Here is a 21,127-nt window from a genome sequence, read left to right as displayed (position 1 = left end):
ATTGCTACACCATTAAAAATATACTTCAGAAAATGATAAACCGAGGCGAGATTGTGATAGAGAAAGATAAAGAGTGAGGTGGGAAGGTGGTAGCCAATATTGTATCTATGTGGGGCACACTTCGTTCGCATATGTTTTGGGGCAAATATGATAGAAGGGGCAAATACAAAGGGATCGAACAAGGTGAATACGTGTCGCAAACACGTGGTTAAGACTATAAAAGTTGGAATATAATCGTTATCAAGTCAGCGATAGAGCCGGTTGGTTCCCCATCGGAAAGCACCCATAAGCAACGGTAGTCACACATGCTTAGGGAGAAAAATAGCCAGCCCTTCACGAAAGTAAGACTTTATAACAGTACAGGAGAAGGCCCTATGAAGTTCATAAGGTAAGGATCCCTCACATGATAAAGAAGATCAGGAGATGGAGCACTATGTGGCGATGCCCCACTAGCTGGTAACGTGACTTACGATGTCATGAGTTACTTAAAGAGGATCCCTGCTCGGTTAAGCATATATGACACATTGCGTCTATCCAAAGAATTTTGGTAAATGCTGATTCATTCATTGTCGGATGACGGTGTGAGGAAGTCATTCTCGTTGAAATGGAAAGTACAAAGGCAGAAAAAGATGACTATATGGTATGAAGCGTTGTGTCTGAAGAAATGAAGGCAGTCGACTTCATGTCCATTATCACATTCTCTGATGACGACCTAATGTTAGGTGTGAAGGAGCATAATAGACTGCTAATGATCACCGACTACATCCATGAGATGCAAGTCAAGCATATAATGCTGGATAATGGCTCCACAATGAACTTGCTGCCTTTAAACATGCTTGGCAAATTGGGGTATCGTCATTCGCATCTGTGCACTAGTGGGATGATAATTCATGGATTTAATTAAGATGGCCAAAGAGCACTGGGAAAAATCACGTTGGTACTAGAAATTGGAGACTTGGTCACAAACGTCGTATGCCATGTGATCGATGTAGTGATGACATATAATTTTCTTTTGGGACGACCATGGATGCACCGGTACGATATCATACCATCCACGCTGCATTAGTGCTTCAAGTATTGTCGAAATGGCATTCGATATAAATTTATGGCTGATGCGATGTCATACACAGTGGCGGAATCATTCTTCACATATGCGAGTTATTATGACGAATTCATCCAAGATGAAGATGAAAGACCGGGTAGAAAAAATCCACAAGAGAAAGGTGTTAAGGCCCAAATAGTAGAAAGAAAGGTTACACAGGGAGAAAGAGGGCAAGGGACAACTAAAAGTTCAAGAGTCAGGCATGACAACTGGTAAGAAAAAGAAATTTTACTTCATCCCTGTTTATACTTGATTCGGCTGAGTCCTGTTTTCAACCAATCAGGGTCATTTATGTGTGATTTGTACGAACGCATATGCTATAGCTGCAGATCTTCTGTAGATATGTACGGTTGTGTCTAGGAAAGTAGAGCCATAACATATCGGTCACGACCGAACATCACCTAGGCGATCAATAATAGTGTGACCGAATTCAAATGACCTGTAACACCCCATACCTTTCAGTACTCGAGTGTTATCACTTATATTAAATCTAGCACGAGCGTGTGTGGAAACACACAAAACATACATTACACATCACCCTCAATCCCAACTTTCGATGATTGAATATACTATTGGAACTAACTTAAATAGGCCCTGGGAACCTATAAACAGTTAATGATCAAGTTAGGAAATAATTTGACCATTGGAATAATGATTACCATCATATTGAACCAGGATCACTTGATGTGACCCACCTGAACATTTCATCCACCTCATCTTTAGTGGGATGGCCCAACAACTCTATTCAAGATAAATGGATGGAGTGGATTTCATTAGACATCATTATGGACCCCACAATGACTGTGTGTATACATAACCTGATTGAAACACATGCAACAAATAAATTAAAATGAAATAATAATAATAATGATTTATAATGAAGTAAAAATAATAAAACTAATATTAATATTATAATTTGGATAATAACATACTATGAAGGTCTTGAACACATAAATGACCCATTAGAATTTTTTTTTTTAACCGTTGATGGTCGGACTGGAATTTACTGATCGACGGATCATTGTAGTCGACACATGTAGATCGTAGCATGGTTGGTATGGCCCACCTTAGCTTTAGATCTGCTAGATCTTAGTCAGAGGGTGGAGCGGATTTGACAAATCCATCACAGTGGACCCCACATTAGTGTGGGTGTGAACCATGGATAGTGCACTCGCGGTGCACTGGACCGTCAACATAGTCAAATACTTGTTGACCCGACATTTTTGCAAAAAGGAGAAATTCTCCTCTCTCTTCCCGCGCGACTGCGATTTGAAAGGGAGACTATCGTTTGAGTCAATCGTGGCCCACCATCACGAACCATTGCACCGATCCGAACCATCTATCACGTTCACGACGCAGATCTGACTAAGATTCTATGGGTCCTCACGTAGTTGCCTTCGTGTATGCACACATGCACAGGCTCAGGAGGAGTTGTGCGTGTGAATGCATTTCCGAAAATGAAAATCCGTTTTCCTCCTTAGTTGGCAACTTGAGTGCAGGATTCTCCCTCAATCTCGACCCTCAATGCAGGATAATCCTAGCCATCCATCCCTCTTCGCAGGAGTTAGGGCTTTCATCTCTTTGCAACAAGGAAAGAGAGCCGCCACAATGAAAAATCTTAAACCCACCAAGATATGGTGTGCAACCATCCCGATGGTGGGTCCCATAAGGTCCTTATGGCCCATCTAGACCTTTTAAAATTAGTGGACTAGGAAATAAAGGGCCTGGTTTGATTCCATCATGAGAGGATGCATCATCTTCTTCGTTTGGTGGGCAAAACCCAACATTTGTTGTAGCCTTAGTCAGTTTATTTGAAGCGTCCAAAAGGTGGACCTTGACAGTATATCACCACCCACATGTGTGGATCACAACCATACAATAAGGGATGGCTAGGACCAACAGTCTTTGGTGATAAAAAAATAATAATCTCCAAGAAGCTTGGACTTACTCATAACCTCAGTAACTAATCCACGATTAGTTGTGGGACCTTCTAGATGCCTAAGAGACTATAAATAGCCTCTTTCCGTTTAGGGCAACAATTTCCAAAAGAGAAAAGCAAGAAAAGAAAAAGAGAAAAAAGAGCGTCGTTGCCACAACTTGCGAGTCGACTCGGTTTGAGTCATGGTGAATTTGGGTTGAGTCCAAGCTCATTTGAATGTGCGAAGAGTCAAGGAGAGAGAGGAAGAAGGGAGAATGGAAGAGGAGATTGGAAGAGTTGTTGTCTTCTTGGCCGAGTCAGGGTCATTGCTGTCGTGCTGCACCAAGGCTAGGCTAAGGTCGGTCCAAGATGGGTGCAGATCCGACTTGAGTTCAGACGTGTTTTTGTTGAGAGAGAGAGAGAGAGAGAGAGAGAGAGAGAGAGGAAGAAGAAGGAGAAGAAAGCAGGAAGAGAGATGGAGAGAAGATGTGCTGTTGCACCAGCTTGAATCGAGCTGAGTCTGCACCGAGTTAAGTTGGGTTATGAGTGGAGTCTGGACCGAGTTAGGTTAGTTTGGAGGCTATTACCGGTCATTCTCCAGCAAGAGAAGATGGATAGAAAAAGAGGAAGAAGAAGATAATGATGTTGGGTGGCTGCTTTGAATCTGAATAGGGATCGGGTTGGGTAACTCGTCTTTAGGGCAACTCAGCGGGTCACGCACTGAGTTCAGCATAAACCGGGCCTAAGCTCAGTTGTTTCCATCCATAGACCTAGTCTAGATCAGTCCCAGCTACGTTGACGGGGAGTTGTTATAGCTACCATTTAAACTCAGGCCCAAAACTGAGTTTAAACCGAAGCCTAGTCGAAATGCCGAGTTTACTCAGTGGGGTCTTCCTAGTCTACATTGATTAAGGTTTACTCTAGGTTGGGATCTAATTCAACACATCTTCGGAGAGATTTCCTGGCGGGCCATGCATTTCACGTGATGATGGGAACCTAATTCAAGCCAAGTCGGGATTAGTTGACATCAATGACCAAGGTATGTTAGCTAGAAATCTTCCATTTCAAATCAATTTTTATATAGTTCGATTTTATTACAAGGTAGGAGTTAAGGCTTCTCAATTTCCCGAATAAACCAACCTCTTGTTAGATTGGGGCTAGCTGAGCCAATCTGAGCTCAAGTTGAATCCAAGATGTAGGGACTTAAGGTCGGGTTGGATATTTCGACTTGGTTTGATCCAAAGTCGAGTAATACCATACTCATCTAAGTAAGTCGATCTTGGAGTTTAGCTTAAATCTTAATATAGTAATAGTTTAACTATGCTAATCTTGTATTGGAGTTCAAATTACCCTCTCTAGGTCGTAGTTTCATACCCAAATCCTACACTATCTAATCTTTATGATTGATCTTAGGGAATGATGTGGTGATCGAACTAAACAAATGGTGATGTGTGGTAGGATTCGATGGAGCGTGGCTGAGCAGTGGAAGACGAAATATGGTTGAACGAGAAGTGATTACCAAGACAAGTGTCAAGAAGGGAAAGAAGAATTTGGAAGGCCAGAGTGGTGTTGTTAAAGTGATTGATGTAACCGTTGGACATGGGAAGATGCATCCAGATGGCTATTTCAAGGAAGCCTATAAATAGCGAATGAGCTCAACAAAGCAAAGTGTCTTGTACCAACACAATCAAACAAACCAACTAAATCATATCTATCATAGGATAGTTCTATCGATTATCATTAATGTTTCTTAGCATAATTTGTCTTTTACATTCCTTAGCATAACCAGTAGCTTAGTCCTATATATTAAAAGTAGCAATAATTCAAGTCTATGCTCATATGTTGGACGAATCATATTTCAACACAAGCAATTGTTCTTTCAGAAAGGTGCTTTGCAGTTAATCCCTCCAGTCAACTGTAAGTATTTCCTTTTTTATTACATTTGAATATGATAGTTCTTTTATATGAGAGGCAAGGTGCATCCTATTTTCGGAAGATAAACCCTACCCTTTTTTATTACATTTGAATATAATCGCTTGGTTATCCTAAACAACTCATGAGTGATTGCATAAGTGACTGGTTATATTCAGATCTTGGTCAGATAATTTGTCTATTCAGGTGCTTGAGGTGAAAGTTATTCAGTTGGAATCTAGCCGCATAGATTCGGGCACACTCACAAATATCACACTTGACCAAATTTGAAAACGAAAGGTATAAATTGCATCTACCTCATTTTTGGGCCCTGGGGCTGTTCAATTTTTGATACTATTGGAAAATGACTGGGATACAGGTAATAATTACTTAATGTGCAATTCCCCTGCCATTACGAATGGGCAAGTTGGTCTGCTGGCTTTTTAGTATTAAAACCAAGGAAAGGTATAAAATAAATGTGGGGCTCACTATGATGTATGTTTCTTATCCACACTGTCCATCCCTTGTGTCAGTTGATTTTAAGGCATGAGCCCAAAAATCAAGCAGATCCAAAGCTCCAGTGGACCACACCATGGGAAATAGTTGAAATTGGATGCTTATCGTATAAAAAATTGTGTGGCCCTGGAAATTTTGGATGAAGCTGATATTTGTATTTACCCTTTATCAATATTTTTATAACTTTATGAACAGGTTAGATGACAAATCAATATCAATGTGGGCCCAATGAACAAAACAACTTTTAGTGGTGGACGTTTAAGACTATTGTTTCCTGTGGTATGGGCCACTTAAGCTTTGGATCTATCTCAATTTTGGACTAACGCCCTAAAATATTCTAATAAAACAGATGGACAGTGTGGATATGTCATACACATCATAGTGGGGTCCACGATTTTAAGTCAACTTTTTTGGACCAATTTTCAAAAAAAAGCTTGAGATTTCAAACACAGTTAATAGGTAATAATAACCTTTTTACCGGGCATTTCCCTGAGAAATGAAAAACCAATGACTTGAAAAATGCATGGACGGCGTGGATAAAACCCATGCCCCTCGTATACCCCGCCTGTGCCGAGCTCGGGACCGGCGGGTAGTACCCAATCCTAGCCAATTATGGTTGAAGCGAGATGATACGGTAGCGCGGGAAGAACCGAATGATCGCGGAGCATCTCACCACCGTTACCGTTGAAGAGGATTAAAAACAGTTCTCAATACACGTGAATCAGTTGATTTTAGCCATCCGATCTGTGACCTTCAAAGCTATTGGTAAAGAACAAAAGATCGTCATTTTTGGGTGACTTGGTGTGGATGACGGGATCTCTGGTAAGTTAAACTTATGCCAGAAGGACCATCTGAGATGGGAATTTCCAGATGAACGGCCTTGATCAGGACAAGGTGAGGCAGAAGAGCAAAGGAGATTGGACCGTGTCTGTTCTTCTCGTCAAAAGACTATTATTTATCATCTTTTACCGTTGTTGACACGTTTTTTCTGTATTATACTCCGAATGCCTATCAGCTTGATACGCAGGTAGGTAAAAATGGTACAAGTGGCATACACAAGATCAAATGAAACCGACTAAATTTTGTAACTCACTGCTGTTAAGTTACAACCTGAAAATTAAATTGGCCGAACAATCCTAGCCACTGATTCGTGGACACTCGTTTTCGAATTAAGGTTACTGGATTCATTCTTAACCGTCCAAAAAAGTCCATAAATCTAAAAGTTTATATGACCATAGATGATCATTATTATTATTATTATTTTTTCATTATACATATGCAATGGTACGCATAGTTTGAACGGTTTACATTGAATTATTTGTATGCTACGTATCTAGTTTCTCAGTAATTCCGGCCTGCCTGCGTATCCTCTGTCCCAGTCTGACAGAGTATAAAAGTATTTCTCAAAAATCAAAAGACGTCAGCGACGACCACAGCAGTACAATGCGAAATGCAAATGGAGAATAAATTAATAAATCATAGTCATAAGAGGAGAAGAAGAGTACGAGAGGAGAGGAGGCGAGGAGAGTCTTTGGTGGTAGCGAAGCAGCAGGGCATCGACGATGTTCTTTTGGGGCATCTTTGTCTAATCCTCCCAAAAGATGATTGCGTAAGCGATGATAAGGAATCTTGAATTAGGGTTTCTCCTCTCCTCGTTCTTCCTCTTGTGGATTGGAACAGCTGAAGCAAAATGTAGCCGTGGCTGCGAAACTGCCTTGGCATCTTATTACGTTACGGAGAACAATACTCTTACATCAATCTCCCAACTCTTTGGCGGTGTCAACATCAACTCAATCCTTTCTTACAATCTTTCCCAAATCCCCAATAAGGATAGCATCCAGACGGACACCAGGGTCAACGTCCCCTTCTCATGTGAATGCTTGAAAGGAGATTTCTTGGGCTATATTTTCAAATACCAGGTACAGCCGGGAGATACTTATATAAAGATTGCGACGGAAAAATACAAGAACCTCACCACCATTGAGTTGCTCCGGATGTCCAATTCCATCGATGAGAATAACATTCAGCTCAATTCGTCTGTCGATGTGCCCGTGAATTGCTCTTGCGGTGACCGCCGCATTTCAAGGGATTATGGGTTTTTTCTGACGTATCCCCTCCGCCCGGAAGACAACCTGTCGTCTATTGTTAATACGCTTGGCACCCCTCCTCCTGATGTCGTTCAGAGATATAACGATGGTTTGAATTTCAGCAGCGGAGCTGGACTGGCGTTTATTCCTGTGAGAGGTGATTTCCTTGTCTTCTCTGTATTGAGGCTGGATCCAATACAAACGTTTCTAGGATAAGCTTAATGTACAAATCGAAGTGTGGGGCCCACCATGATGTTTTACTGAAATCCAATCGGTCCATGATGTGTGCCCCCTAAGGTTCTCCTTGGCTTCAAAAAATCCGGACAACCCAAAACTCAGGTGGTCCACACCATATAAACTAAAACCATCTGAGATCACGTAAGTGGCCTACCTGCATTTTGGAATGGCCTTATTTTTCGGGTGTCCATTTATCCTTCTTTTATGCATCTTCTGAATGGATTAGATGGCATATACGAAACACAGTGAGCTCCATATACAATCCGGAAGGTTTTTAATTGTGGGCATCCCCATCCCAATTGTTCCCTTTGGTGTGGCCCACTTGAGTTTTTGATCAGATGGATTTTTGGATACTAAGGACAACATTAGCAGCAGGACATGATGGACGGTTTTGGATGTTATTAGAACATGCTGTTATGATACATGCTACAATGGCCGTTATGGAAAAACCTATTTCGGCCCCATAATGGTCTGTTACAGGACCATTATGGGGCTGTTACAGGCCATTACGGGTCCTTTTTTTTTTTTTTTTTAATGGTAACAGCCGTTACGACCCCATAACGTGTAACTGTTACCACTGTTAGCCATTTTGGAATACCTTGATTTGTACGTTAATTTTATCCTAGAAACGTTTGCATTGGATCCAATCTCTTCTGCCTTTTTATGTTACATGTATTTGCTTACTAATGGTGTGTTTTTGTACACTATCAAATTGAATTGCAATTGTTGGGCTAGTAAAGTAGAAATCATCAAGTAGGAATTTCCTTAGCATTCATGGTCCTCATCCCCAAATTGAAATCATGTTACTCTCAGATTGGAATTTAGAGAGAGATTAGTTCAATTCAATGGCTACTTCTTGGTCTCCAAATTGGAATCATTAATTTCTTTTTCATTTCCTCTCGATTAAGCTGAATACTGTTTGCAGTTCAATTAAATAGTGCATCAAAGTTGCAGTTGGATCCACTATTGGATCAAATTGCAATTCCTTGGGCCTCTTTGAAATGATGTAATTCATGTAAATTGTTTTGTATTTAACTCTTTTTAGCATTAATTACTTACCATATAATTTCTAATGGAAGGGAGGCTGTATGAGGGTGACAGCAGCACGTTGTAGGGACGAAAAATGAGACGAATTCTGTGGGTCCCACCATTATGTATATGGTTTCTTCGCCCCATCCATTCATTTTGCTAGATCATTCCAGGGCATGATCCAAAAAATGAGGCAGATCCAAAGCTCAAGTGGACCACACCACGGGAAGAACATTTAAATGGTTAGCATTCAATCTCAACTGTTTCCTGTGGTGTGGTCCACTTGAGCTTTGAATCTGCCTCATTTTTGGGCCCATACCCTAAAATGATTTGAACTAATAAATGGATGGTGTGGATATAACACATATATCATGGTGGGGCCCACAAAAATTTTGGCTTGGAATCACGCGTTATGTTATGAAAATTGACCTAATTTTCGAGGGGCAGACTCCTCGCTTTCAAACACTTGTATTATTGTTTAGTGTACGCATTTATTACTGATTTGAAAGAAATTCCATGGAAATGCATGTAAATACATCCAACCAAACAGGCCCTTAGCGTTTTCAAGTGAAAGCATTCGTGTTGAGATTTGAGGGTCTGGGCTCCAATTTGTACTGACATCAAATGGAATCACAAACACTTGTATTAGGAGAACACGATTGACCATAGCCAACAGAAAAGCATTTGTTTTCAGACAGTATCCCACACATGCAAGTCACGTCCCCCAACAAGTAACTTGATTATCACCAGTTTTATCTTTAGCGTGCTGCTCAGTATTTTTTGGCTAAAAATTACAAGCTTTAGTAGGAGGCTTTTTATGCTGTTGTGTTAAATTGAGGCACCAATATTGAAATTGAAGAATATGTACAGTTATTATCATCTATCATATGAAGAGATTGGAAATTTCATTGCTAAATATTTTCTTTTGATCCTCTGCAGATCCAAGTGGAAGTTACCGGCCACTGAAATCAAGGTAAACATGTGTTATCTGAATGTGCTTTGCTAGCTGAGCTTGCACTCATTTGTTATCTTGAGGCCCTTTCAAGCTGTCTAACTTGGATGTTAAATTGTCTTCCTTTGCAGCACAGGTGGTCGGGTCTTCTTTGCTCACTTCAGATTATTATGCTGTTTGGCATAAATTGTGGTTTTGAAATCTACGATGCCTTTTGAAACTCATTGCACATGCAATGTCCTTTAAGCAGGAATTTCAGGGGGAGCTGTTGCTGGAATCTCTGTTGCAGCAGTTGCCATTATACTGTTTCTGGGAGTTTGTCTATACATTGGTGCGTCTAGACGGAAGAAACTGAAGAAGGCATCATTGCTTCGACCACCCTTTGAAGATAACTCTATTCACCATGGACAAGGTAAATCTCTTGGTTAGGTATTAATCTCTACATCTTCCTTTTAGGAATACTCCTTCAAGGTTCCACCACGAGGCCATGGCAATCCGAAAGTGATTCATGTTAGGAAAGATTGAATAGGTGGTTTGTCACTCCCAAGGTATTCAGTAATGGTAATGGCCAGCGTAATAGGTGGCTGTTGAACTGTTTTATGGGCTGTAATGGTCGGTTTTTTTAATTTTTATTTTATTTTAATAAGGAAAAAATTTGAAAAAATATTAGAGAAATTCAAAAAAAGAAAAAAAGAAAAAGAAAGAAAGTGGATTCCAAATATGTGTTTTTTTTTTTTTTTTTTTTTTTTTTTTTAAAATTTTTAACAAAAAAAAAAAAACCATGTTTATGATGGTGTAATGGGCAGATGAGAATGTTGTTTCGGGTTGCCTGATAATTTTATTGACTTGAGAGGCTTACACTGACTTTTAAACTCATATATTTGATTTTCTAAATGGTGTTGGGCAATTTTGGACCACCGAAATGCTCCCAAAACGGGCTAAAATTCATGCAATCTAAGGGATGCATCCTACTAATGCATGCCTCTAAGTATTTGACGTCGTTTCCATCAAGAAATTTGAGGAATAAAATTTAAAGAAAAATCTATCGCTATTCATCCAGCCTAAATTACCAAAAAGACAGGATAGATGAAAAACACTGATTTGGTGCACACATGTGTAGATCTAAACACTATACATGTATTTTGATAATCTACACTCCAAATATTTTACAAATATTTTTGAAAATGGCTGCAAATTATAAAAAACCCAGGAAAAATATTAAAAAAATTGAAAAATTATACAAGTGTGGCTAATTTGTATGGAAATCTACCAAGATTTGGTCAATTTGGTAATATAATGTTAAATAAAAAAATTTACAGCAAGAAAAATGAACAATTTTTTTGAGAGGTAGCAAAATTTTATTAAGAAACTCACAAAGAAGCGAGGAAAGAATACAACCCGAGCACTAGAAAATAAAAAAGGCCCAAAACTAAGGCCAGTCGAAACTGCCTTAACATATACAACCCACCCCGAAACAAGATCCCTAACTCTAGAAATGGCCCTAGATTCACCCTCCCTCACGTTTCGAAAGCATTGACCATTCCTAGCCCCCCAAATTACCTAGAACACCGCCATGATTAGCAATTTCCATATAGTTTTTCTGGATTTTCCCACTCCACCTCCATGCCAAGCCCAAAGCAACTCCTCCATTGTCTTCGACATGACCCAATTTATATAAAGCAAGCTAAGGAAGTGCATCCATGCTCTGGTGGCAATTCAAAATTTCCCAAACTCAGCTAGGATTTTTTAATCTTAAAAGATTGCTTAAATCTTGAATTTTAATATTCAAGGATTACGCATATCGAGTTGAAAATGGTTAAAAATAGTCCCAAGATGCAAAAAATGTCAAAAAGTGGAGGAGAAATGGGGAAGATTGCAAAACAGCCCCCAAAAGGGGATGTATATACTTGGGCCGTTACGCAATGTCATAACAGACCGTTAATGGCTTTTATGGCCCAAATCTTTTGGCATGAGATATTATGACCCTGTAATGCTTAACTGCATATCCCATTTCTGTTATGTAATGGCCATTACGACAGTTATGTGACCATTTTTGAATACCTGGTCATACCAATAGGGCACATGTGGGCACCATCTAGGCTAAAAGTATAACTGTCCTAGAATGTCCTTCCTAGCCCCTCAATCTTTGACCCATGCTCCTAGGTCAACAACTGTGATTAGGAAAGCTTATAGAATTCTCTACTCTCAACTACTGATACAGTCTGTTTGGGTCGTTGTGGACTAGACAAATGGCTGTGAAAGATATGAAAACACTGACAGAATTGGTACTATAATAGATCTTCAAATACCTTTTGAGCACCTTGAGGCCAAACATCCAAAATTAATTCATTAACTAAAAAGATCACTGAACACCTAACCCTAATCAATATAAGCCATTTATCTATCATAACTTTTAATCTCAACCATATAAACTTAAGACAATATGAAAATATCAAAGTGCCTCTAAACTTAAGAAAAAAAGTGAAGCAAAGAAACTGGATTGAAAAATAGACCACACTGTGTATTGTAAATTGGATCCTCGCCATCCAAATCTAGGTCCTGTTGCCCCATCGGGATTGTAGATGACAATCCGTTCATGATTCCGCATAAGTTTGAACCTTGAGATGGTCATATTGCAGGCCATGATGAAATCAACGGTGGTGAAGATCGTGATCAAGATGCTCCTTGCATCAAATTCCTCAGGGTGAAGAAATCTCGTCCTCTTGTTTTGTATGAAGGGAAGCCTCACGGTGACAATATAGGCCCTGCAAAATTCAACATTGAACCTCTTCGGCTTCAAAGGATTTGAATACCACTTAGTGATCAACACTGTTAGATCAGTGACAAAATGAGGTCCAATGTCTTCATATAGATCCAAAACAACATGAAGGGCAATGTTATTGTGAAGAGGTTCTTGTCATCCATTGCAGGTACCTCATTGATGATCAGGCCTGTGTACAGGTCTAAAACTTCGACACTCTTCAGACTAGTCTTTGTCGTAGATCAGGTCTCCAGTGAGATCTAGTTATTCGATGGCCTCAGATTCGTCTTCTTTAGGTTTCTCATTGAAAATTGGTTCTTCAATGAAATCCGTACACTTGGTAGGATCCTCATCGAAGTTGGGAACCTTGTCGATGTTCAACACTTCATCATACATATCAGGAGCCACACTTCGAGAACAAAGGCATTAACTCTTTTTAGGTTCTCAATTTTCTCTCTTAGGTGTTGGATCTCAAGGTCTTTGGTCGGCAACTCTATTCTCTATTTGAGGAACTCGATTTCCTTATCTTTTCTTGTGATCTCCTCATGTCTCCTCGCAATTGTCTCATCTTTCACATCAAGAGTATATCCTTTGTTGCTGTCAGTTACTAAATGGGCAAGCATAACACTTTTTGCACCATGTCGGTCTCTAGCATGAGGTGATGGGCAATCAGTTTGGATAATTGGATGTGGATGTAGATGGCATAACACTTTTGGTGCTTCGTCCATGGCCTTGAACTCATGGGACAATGGACATGTATGGATGATTGGGTGTTAATGGGCTGGTGTTGAAATGGTCCATTATAGGTGGCTAGTGGTTGGAAATTAGGTATCAAATGGGCTGAAGATGGAATGGTTTGGTTTGGAATGTTGAGATGAGTTGAAGTTGGACCACCTGATTTTTTTTTTCTTTCTTTTTTTAGTTTTTAAATAATGGATTGGATTGAGGTTGAACCATGGTCCGAATGGATTTGATATGTAGTTTGAAGGCTTGACAAGTGGACATGGTAGATTGGTAGTGGATGTTGCCTTTATAATGTGGTGAACTCACACTAATAATAAGGTTGCAGTGTGGTGAGCATACAACCTCAAAAATCAATTTCCTCACTTTTCCTTTTTTTTTTCTTTTCACATTCCTTTTTACTGCAAAAGAAAGAGATGGTGAGACTTGAGAGTCCTTGTAATAGAGATTGAGATGGGGAGCAATGGTTGTGAATTGGTGAAGATGGAATTGGAAAGGGGCGGTGTAGCAACGATTATTAAGTGTATTTTTTGAAAAAAATAATGTAAAATATATTTTTTAATATTTTTAATTAAATATATTTTTATTTCTATTAGTAACCACATATATGTGTATACAAATTTCATCAGGCTACACTGTACACTCATAAACTTGCATATAGTTGATTTTAAATCAGCCTATCATGATGCATCAATATATTTTAAAAAGTTGATTTTTAAATTATTTTCACTTTTTTTTTCCCAAAATTGCGGAAACAGTCACTAATCCATAGGTCGGCTTACAGCTAGAGTGTTGTGATTTTTTGACACCACAGTTCCTAGTTAAATGGGTGAAAATGGAAGATTTGAGGATTTTCCCCAATTTCTTTGATTTTCCTCAAATTCGAAAATCGGAGCTTAAAATCCATGACTTTGCGCCCAAATCATGCATAATCATGGATTACAAACATCTTTCAACATGAGCAACAAATTTAGCGAAAAAAAAAAGAAGAAGCAATTTTTACCAAATTGGTTTCTGGCCCGTTTCTGCCTTCATTCTTGATTTCCTGTCCAAATATGTGATTTGTTTCACAATAACTCGAAATGAGTTGCCTAAATCAACTCTAAAAGAGATTCCAAGAAAGAAAAGAGAGAAAAAGTTGGAATTTATTTTATTTTTTATATATATATATATATATATATATATATATATATATGGGGGTGTGTGTGTTTTCAAGGCCCTTCCTTGTAGCCAGTCTACATGTATATACTCCAAGCTTGTATAGGAGTTTCATCATCACCCCATCCCCTATGTTGTACTCAACTGGCTGCCTATTCTTATTTGCCTTTTCTTTGTGCATCTTGTGGCCTTATTGAGGTAGGTGTTCTCCATATTCGCCTTATCCTGCCAATACTTGGCCAACTAGTAGGCAGCAAGGCTTCTTCCAGTGTACCTAACCGCAACTGTATGTGGTGTGAGTGATTTTTGTCTGTTGGAAGCTCAAACGGGCTATGGCAGGTAGACTTTGTCCTGTTGGAAGCTCAAACAGGCTACGGCGGGTAGACTTACTTCTATAGTTTGTATTAGAATTGGGCCCAATGTTTTAAATAGCTACATTATGTAGCATGTAGCTTATGCTACGTAGCGTTATGTAGCATGTAGCTTACGCTACGTAGTGTAGCTTAGCCTTAATGCTATGTAGCTCATAAAAATAAGTTAAGTCATGTGTAGCCTACGTTACATGATTAATTCGCATACGCTACACACTACATAGACTACACTATACGCTATGTAACTCACATTACAAGTTATTTTTAACAACATTAAAATCAATTAGTGTTTTCAATAATTTGTTATATACACATATTATTTTCAACAAAAAATTAGTTAATCTTTTCAATGCTTTTAGTAAAATAATATAAGAAATAGTATTAAATTAGTTTCGTTGTCCTTTCTTTACCTTTATACTTGATCATGGCCCTTTCCTATTACTTTAGGTTTCATTGAGTTGCACCAAGTATCTTGAAATTTTGTTAAATTTCATTATTAATCTAATTTTGTGCAGAATATCATGAAATTGGTGCAACCAAGCGCAACCTTGATTAAAAATATAGTAGTGTGTAGCTTACACCTCACGCATCAAAGGGATGAATGCTACACTACATGCTATTCGCTATTTAAAACACTAACCGGGCCACATCAAGATATGTGGCCAATCCCTTTGGTTGGCTCTTACAAAGTGTCTCAAGAATAGCTCCAAGATGGCATTTACATGCTCAATTAGTTCATTGGTTTTGGGGGTGGAAATTAGTTGAGAAGTGGAGGTTGGAGCCTAACATCTTGAATAACTTAGTCCAAAATTGATATGTGAACTAAGGATCTCAATTGCTAATGTTAGTTTATGCAATGCCCCAATACTTCACAACATTGTTTAAGAACAAGCATATTACTTCTTTAGCTTGCAGTCTGTAGGTGTTGCAATGGATATAGCATACCTGGAGAATTGGGCCACCACAAGCATGATTCATCCATGCCCTTTAGACTTCCTGATGCAGGAGCAACCAATGCATGAACTCAAATAATGTGAGATATCAATAAAATTAAATTGATTAATAAAATTCATAAAGCTTGCTACTATCATCACAAATACCAAGATTCTAAAAGGAGATCATGCATAATTTAAGCCTAGGTTGCCAAGCATTATCCTACAAGACCATTAAATTTGGGAAACTAGGATCTAATGGATGTAGAAACATCCAAATAGCACAGGGTTAAGCCTATTTTAAAGAGAAAGTTCTAATACTACCTAGGGTAAGATTAGGGTTTAGGGAAGTTGGAGAAAACTTGGAATTAGGGTTAATTGGGTAAAAGGGTTAAAGGGTTTAGGTATTAGGAGAAGGGAATTAGGGTTTTGGATGTAGGGAATTTAGGGATTTGGGTTTAATTGAAGGTTTTGAAGATCTAGGGTTTGGTAATTTGGGAAAATTCGAAGATTTGAGATTTTTAGGTTTGGGGTTAGGGTTTGGGTAAGAGAAGATAGGGTTTTGGATGAATGGTTCAAAGAAGCAAGGGGGAACTAGAGGTGTGGCTGTACGGACTAGCCCGTGGACTCGCACGTGTGGTCATGCGGTCACACATATGGGGTCTGGTTAGCTAGGGTTTGATATATAATTTTAGAGTTTTGAGGAAAAAGATGATGAATAAGAAAGGAAGGTGTTGGAAGAGGTTTTGGAAGAAGAATTAATGAGATTTCAACAAAATACCTTGCACGAAGAAGAAAAACTCAAAGATGGATAACTGAAATCCTCTCACTCCTGTGATTGAATATAGGCATTGCACGGATCTTCGTTCCAAATCTCATGGAACAAGTCTTCACATCGCATGAAGAAGAAGAAACAAATGAGTTTTGTTATTTTTATTTTTATTTTATTATTATTATTATTATTATTATTATTTTTTAGAGAGAGTCCACCATTAAGGAGGTCACACGCCCCCTCCCCTCCCCTCCCCTCCCTCTTTATATAGTCTTAAGACTTTTCAAAATTACAAATTAAACCCTGTTTTAATGACTTTGACCAAAATAACCCTAGTCTAATGAAAAATCAAATAAAATCACTCATAAAGTGTCCAAAACATAAATCAATCATAAACTAAATCCTAAAGCATAATTATGTCCTATGATGATAAGAATGGTCTATGATCAACGACTCGACAATGTAATCCATGCGATCCAATGGACCGATCTTCACGTCCCTCAAATCCAACGGTCCAAATCACTCCCTAAAGCAACCCATGTGCATCTTCCCAGTGTGGGGTCTTCTAGATGCTCGCACATGTATATGGGGTCTTCAATATGAACATGGATACTTGCCTAGCCACAAAGAAATCGGTGCGGCCTACCTCCTCTGATACATACGCAAAGGTGTACGTGATGTGATGTCCTCATTACTTCCGTAGGACAGAGATGAAGTCCGTAAGGATACTCTTGCATGGTCTCTCTAGAGTAGGTAAGGGCTCCAATATGCTGATCAACCTCTTCTTGTTAGGATATAAGGTAGGTCCTTGCATAGGTTTCTGCATTAGCCCTCATGTTTGGATTGAAGTAGGACGATTCTAATGTTATGAGTGTGCAGTGCTGCTTTGGGTGCCTTTCCTAGCGGGTGTTGTGACACTCCTTGATTAGCTCATTGCTCAAGGTGTCCCATATCGGTATCAGTTGGCGTAACAGTGCCCTCCGAAACCGATACGGATACGGGGGCGTAATGACGATACGGGGGCGTAACAGCCCGTAACGGCGTAAATTTTTTTTTTTGCCAAAAAAATATGAAAAAATATGGATTAAATCCGGAATATTCGAAGCATTCCAAATATGCATTCATTTATAAATTGGAACATGTTTATGATGGTGTAACGGTCCACTCTTTGGTGAGAAGTTGTATCGGACTGTCTAATGAATTTATGAACCAGATAACCTGAATTTGACTACAAAATTCATATATTTAATTTTCTAAATATATAATTTATATACTTAACAATTTGATATCGTTTCTCCCAATAGTTTTTTTTAAAAATGAAATTAAATTCAGGTAGATGGCGTTGCCAATTTGGGGCTGACTTGGAGGACCAATTCATGCCCTAAATCAGCCTCAAATTCATGCAATTTATTGGCATTATCCCACTTATAAATTAGTGGACATTTATTGGATAGTGAATCATGAAAAAAATCAAGAGGCCCTATTTTAAAAAATAAGCGTCCACAAATTAACAATTATAACTATTCAAACAATTTGATTTTGGCATTGTGAGTTAGCATCTATAGTTCATAATTTAATTGGTAAATTTTAAGTTAATATATGTCTTGTGTACAATTTTTTAAGGGCCCGAATTAGGCGGGACTTGGATTGTGAAGTGTAGCACACGAGTGTCAAAGTTTTTTGGGCCCCACTGTGATGAATGTGTTATATCCACACCGTCCATCCATTTTGCCAAATAATTTTAGGGCATAAGCCCAAAAATGAGGCAGATCCAAAGCTTAGGTGGACTGCAGCATAAGAAACAACAATAATTAAACGTCCACCATTAAAACTTTATTGGGGGCTACAAAAGTTTTAGATCAAGCTGACATGTGTGTTTTCCCTTCATCCATTTCAGTGTAACCTAATTAAGAGGTTAGATGGAAAATAAACATTATAGCGGACCGTGTAACAAAACAGTGCAAGTGCACTGTTCAGCGTGCACCACAGAACACGAAAAAAAAAGAAGAAAAGTGTGTGGCTTTGAAACAGCCACGTAGTCCATTCCAATTTCGACGCTGGAAATGAAAAAGAAGAGAGAGGGAAACCGAAAAGAAAAGAGGGAAAGAAGAGGGGGAGAGAGAGAGAGAGAGAGAGAGAGAGAGAGAGAGAGTGAGAGAGAGAGAGAGAAGAAGAAGAAGAAGAAGAAGAAGAAGAAGAAAGAAGCCGTATGTAGTAACATATGTGATGTAAACTAAATTACTAACTCATCCGTTTTCGATGCCGGAAATGAAAAAGAAGAGAGGGAAACCGAAAAGAACAGAGGAAAGGAGAGAGAGAGAGAGAGAGAGAGAGAGAGAGAGAAGAAGAAGAAGAAGAAGAAGAAGAAGAAGAAGAAAGAAAGAAGCTGCGGCCAAAGCCACAACAGGGCCGCAGCTCACAGCGACGTGGTCCATTTCGTTTTCGATGCCAGAAATGAAAAAGAAGAGAGGGAAACTGAAAAGAAAAGAGGGAAAGGGGAGAGAGAGAGAGAGAGAGAGAGAGAGAGAGAGAGAGAGAGAGAAGAAGAAGAAGAAGAAGACAAACTAAACTAAAACTAAAACAAAAAAGAGAAAAAAAAAACCTAAAAAAACGGCCGATACAGCCCCGAATTGCATAACGGGTACCACCGTTACCGATACGTATTGGCCGTTACGGCCGATACGTATCCGATATGGGACACCCTGTCATTGCTTAAGTTCCCCTTTAGTATATAGACTTAGTTGTCCTTCGTGTAGAGTAAGTTGTTTCTTGCCTAAAACCATTTAGTCTTCCCTTTGTTGTCAAATCCATTAGCTCTTGGATGCAATGTCTTATTTTAACCCTTCATTAATTCTCCTAGATGGGTCCTTTGAGTAGGCTAGCTGCAACCAATGTTTTCTGTATCATTATCGCGTAATGTATGACACCCTTGGGGTATAGATACATATCGGTTATCGCACTGGATATATCCGTTGTAATTTATCATTGTTGTTGGGAAATGTGGGGAAACATAGGACAATTGGTGGGATTTTTCAATGAAACTTCAAGAATTGTTAAAAAAGACACCGATATGCACTTATTAAAAAAATTACAAAAAACAAGTGCACATAGTAGGTTTCTTTTATATAGGATCTAATTTATGCACTGTCTAACTGAACTGATGCAACTATATTCAAAGCCAATTCATAAAATTTATAAATGTTAGAAGACGTGTATGAAATACAAGCATTACATTCAAAAGCAAAAGAAGAAGTAGAATACTAGAAATATACTAATGGATCTGGAATTTATTTTATTTTTTTCGAAAAATCTCAAAATTGCTAAGAATCTATAGATCAGGTTATATAAATGTTTGATTTCGTGTTTGTACGTTAAAATTACAACCAATTTGTGAAAAATTGGAGAAATTTCAATTTTCCTCCAATTTTCCACAACTCCGGCTATTTCCTTTAAATCTCGAAATCAAAGCTCCAAATTCATATTTTTCTTGCAAAATATGAAGGGTCATGGATACACTATTTACAACATAAAAAAACGAAACAAAACTAAAAATAAATAAATTTACCTTTTAGAATCTAGCCCCAAGAAGCTTCCGGTCACAATTTCAGAGAAATTTCGAAGATTTTGTTCCAACAAACTAGAGTCGTCTGGTCAAAATCACCTTACAATGCACTAGGAAGATTTGTTTGTTTGTTTGTTTTTTGTTTTTTTTGCAAAAAAAATAAAATAAAATCAATTTTTGTGAAAAAAAAAAATCGATTTTTGCGATAATGTGCGATATATTGCACGATACGATGAAAAATGGATATTAAAGCTTAGATATTGTATCGATCAGATGATATATTGGTGAATATCGCAAGATACTGAAAACACCGGTCGCCAGTGTTGTCAAAATCCTACGATTTATGATTTATGATTTGAGTTGAATCTTAAGCAAAACGATTTGAACCCGCCTTTGAATCCCTTTTTATATGTTTCCTACGGTTTTATGATCTGAATGCTATGATTTAGGATTCAAATCATACTTGTTTTCTTCTATTTTAAGCTTTAGTAGGCTTTCATTTTATGTTTTTAAATTGGTGGGGGCTTTAAGAATCATTTAGGAAAAACCTTTAAAAAAAAAGAATCGTTTAGATAAGGTTAAATTATTTTATTTTGTTCTTTATAAGAGATTAAATGATATATATTCTTTGCAAAGTTAAATTGTAGAGTTTTATTTATTTATTTAAATGATTTCTTCTTAAGTTGCCGAAACACCAAATTGATGAATGACTTATCTGGAATGTTTTTATGAATGGTTACAATCATGTTGACTTGCATGAATTGTAGAATGATGGTTAGAAATCAAAATATCTTCTTTTTTTTTTTTTTTTTGTTGTTGTTGTTGTTGTTGTTGGTATATAGAATCTAATGCCACTTTTCTAATGTGATTGTACATTCAAGAAAGGTAATAAGAACATAAATTACTAAAGGATCCGTGTAAGTTTTTGGAGGAAAATTTCTTGAATGACAACAAGAAGGAAAGATAAGAATCCTTTAATTCTATGATGACATGGTATTACTTGATGCATATTGATGGCAAAAAGGATGAGTACTATGTTTTTAATTTTTTTTTCCTGATTTATTTATATTTTTCATAT

General features: G+C 38.1%; 1 protein-coding gene across 1 annotated transcript in view; it reads left to right on the top strand.

The window, feature by feature from the left end:
• Window positions 1-6,890: 6,890 nt before the first annotated feature.
• LOC131228508 (chitin elicitor receptor kinase 1) overlaps window positions 6,891-21,127 on the top strand; it is a 54,250-nt gene continuing 40,013 nt past the window's right edge. Inside the window, exons 1-4 of the mRNA XM_058224196.1 lie at window positions 6,891-7,691; window positions 9,740-9,773; window positions 9,884-9,888; window positions 10,003-10,164. Coding sequence (XP_058080179.1) covers window positions 7,064-7,691; window positions 9,740-9,773; window positions 9,884-9,888; window positions 10,003-10,164 — 829 coding nt within the window. The 5' untranslated portion in view covers window positions 6,891-7,063. The remainder of the gene's footprint in view (window positions 7,692-9,739; window positions 9,774-9,883; window positions 9,889-10,002; window positions 10,165-21,127) is intronic.

Source organism: Magnolia sinica, chromosome 16 (assembly GCF_029962835.1).
Source record: "Magnolia sinica isolate HGM2019 chromosome 16, MsV1, whole genome shotgun sequence".
Taxonomy (NCBI): domain Eukaryota; kingdom Viridiplantae; phylum Streptophyta; class Magnoliopsida; order Magnoliales; family Magnoliaceae; genus Magnolia; species Magnolia sinica.
Note: the sequence above shows the minus strand (reverse complement) of the source record. Positions and strands in the feature narration are given on the sequence as shown.